Source organism: Oratosquilla oratoria, chromosome 11 (genome assembly GCF_046742065.1).
Source record: "Oratosquilla oratoria isolate Oo_2021 chromosome 11, ASM4674206v1, whole genome shotgun sequence".
Taxonomy (NCBI): Eukaryota; Metazoa; Arthropoda; class Malacostraca; order Stomatopoda; family Squillidae; genus Oratosquilla; species Oratosquilla oratoria.
The window spans coordinates 27,407,228-27,409,727 of record NC_134787.1 but is presented as its reverse complement, the minus strand read 5'-3'; the positions used below and the strand labels follow the sequence as shown (position 1 = coordinate 27,409,727).

Sequence of the window (2,500 nt, the reverse complement as noted above, 5' to 3'; positions counted from 1 at the left end):
ACATTACCAAGTGGTATGAAGACTTCCGAGATCTCGTAAGTAGATTGACTGAGCTATATTATCCAGGAGGTCCCCAAAGGACCTCCTGGATGATATAGAGCTTCTGGGGGAAGACCTCAGGTCGCTTGGCCGGGAGGCTGAGGCGACAAGAGCCACCGTACTCGAGGAGTTGAATTAAGTCAAAGAAGGAGTAGAGTCGGGACTAGATTCGAACAAGAGGGTGTTAGAAGGCATTTATGTTGAGCTTTTCACCTCGGGGGGGGGGGGTCTTTACTTAGTTCACTAAAATCGTTTGTGGGCTAGGCAGAACGTAATCCAAAGACTATACACCACTGGAAGAGGTTTTCGAAATTCTTTACTCGATTTAGTTCAGAGTTATGGAAGTAGTCCATTGGCTCCTTCAACGTATCTGACGTCAGCCGGAACCAGAAGGAACCCGGAAGCGGGGGGAAGAATTTCAAATTTGCACCTGAAGAGAGCTCTCGAGTAAACAGGTTCCTCCGCCTTCGGGGGGTGACTTCGTTAGATCTGACGGCAGCGTCCCTGGATCCTGTTTGTCACCTCGAGAACCCCGTCGGGCCCGGTCCCCAAACAACCCGAATAAACTCGTTCTTCTTTTGGTGACGAATAACCCGAATAAACTCGTTCTTCTTTTGGTGAGTCGCCAACGTAAACACTTTTCACCATAATCATCTCCAGGCCCTTACAGAGACTCCCACGACAGGTAAACATTTTTTTCTTCCTTTGCCTTCTCTCCCCCTCCCTTCATCTCCCATAACGTCCTTTCCCTTTCCCTCTCCTCCCCTCCCTTCTTCTCTCTTCCCGTCTCTCTCTCTTCTCTGCCCCACTTTACCCATCCCTACTTTCCTCTCGTCTCTTCTTCCTTCGGACCAAATCCCCTTACTGTCCCCTCCTTTGCCCTCTTCTCCCGTCCCCTAATCTTTCTGCACTTTCCCACTATCTCATTTTACCCTGTCTTGCCACTCTTCTGCCTTTCTCCCACTCCTCTCCCTTTCCCCTTCTCTACCTTCCCTTGACTCTTTCCAATCCCGTCATCTCCCTTTCCTTCCTTTCTCTTCCCCTCCCTCACACTTCCCTCTTATTCCCTCCCTTCTACTCTTCCCCTTTCCTTTCCCTTCCCTACCCTTTCCCTCTCCTCCCTTTCTCTCTCCCTTTCCTCCTTTCTTTTTCTTTCCCTCATTCACTTTCCTTCTCTTCTCTTCCTTTCCTTTCTGTGTCCTCCTGTTCCCTTCCGTTCTCTCCCATTCTTTTGTCTTCTCTTATCTTCTCTTACCTTCCATACTCTTCTCCTCACTTTCCTTCCCTCGCCATATCTATTCCATCCCCGTTTTCACTTCTTTTTTCCTCACAAGTGCTTCTGCAGGCAAATACCACGCTTTACTCTCCCAAACAAGTTTCCTCGCCTTCACATCTCCTTTGCGGGATGGCAAACTCTCCATTCCATTTATATGCCATTATTAGGGAGTATTTCCTTCTCCACTTGGTGTGTATCTCCAGCCTCCGTAGGACACGGGTCCTCCTGACTCTCATCCCTCCTTTTTCTTCCCCCACAGTGCCTCCGAAGATCATGCCCTTCGCCTTTGCCAACAAGATCCTGAGCGAGGGCAACCGGGCTTCCCTCACGTGCCAAATCCTCGAAGGAGATCTTCCCGTCACGTTCAGGTAAGCAAATCTGTTCATGATACCTACCTCGGAGTCTTACTTCAACTGAAGGAAATTGTCGATTACACAGACAAACACACACACACACACACACACACACACACACACACACACACACACACACACACACACACACACACACACACACACACACACACACACACACACACGCACACACATGCACACACACACACACACACACACACACACACACACACACACGCACACACATGCACACACACACACATGCACACACACACACACACACACACACACACACACACACACACACACACACACACACACACACACACACACACACACACACACACACACACACACACACACACAGAAACACCTGGATTATTTACCTGTGTCTTTGATCAGCATGATAGCTAATATGTTTAAGATAATTGTGAAAGATAAACATACTATATGCAAGATGGGAACTTCTTGGTAAAAAGTAGATCGTGATTCATGAAAGAGAGGGTTATGTGTGTTGTATTAGTTTATTTTTAAGTCACTCACTCAAGAGCGGTGGATGTGTTACAGGAGAGAGAAGAGTGCAAGGTCCATGTATACTTGCATGTGGAGAAAGCTTTTAAATTATCACAAAAAAACCTGATACGGAAATTGAAATGCATATGAGGAATTAAAACAAATCTGTTGGGATGGATAAAATGCTTCCTAAAGAACAGTTTAATCAGAATGGCTGTGAAGTATAGGATGTCGGATTGGAGGGAAGCAGCTAGTAAAATCCTGCAGTGATCGATGTTGGCACCAGAAATCTTTTTGATTTACAATCATGACATAATGA

The 2,500-nt window shown here is 46.8% G+C and overlaps 1 protein-coding gene across 7 annotated transcripts in view; it reads left to right on the top strand.

Moving 5' to 3' along the window:
• The window catches only part of Dscam4 (Down syndrome cell adhesion molecule 4), a 219,568-nt gene that overhangs the window by 136,881 nt on the left and 80,187 nt on the right, over positions 1-2,500 (top strand). For all 7 annotated transcript variants that reach the window (XM_076192527.1, XM_076192529.1, XM_076192528.1 and 4 more), the window contains exon 13: positions 1,575-1,683. In XM_076192527.1, coding sequence (XP_076048642.1) covers positions 1,575-1,683 — 109 coding nt within the window. The remainder of the gene's footprint in view (positions 1-1,574; positions 1,684-2,500) is intronic.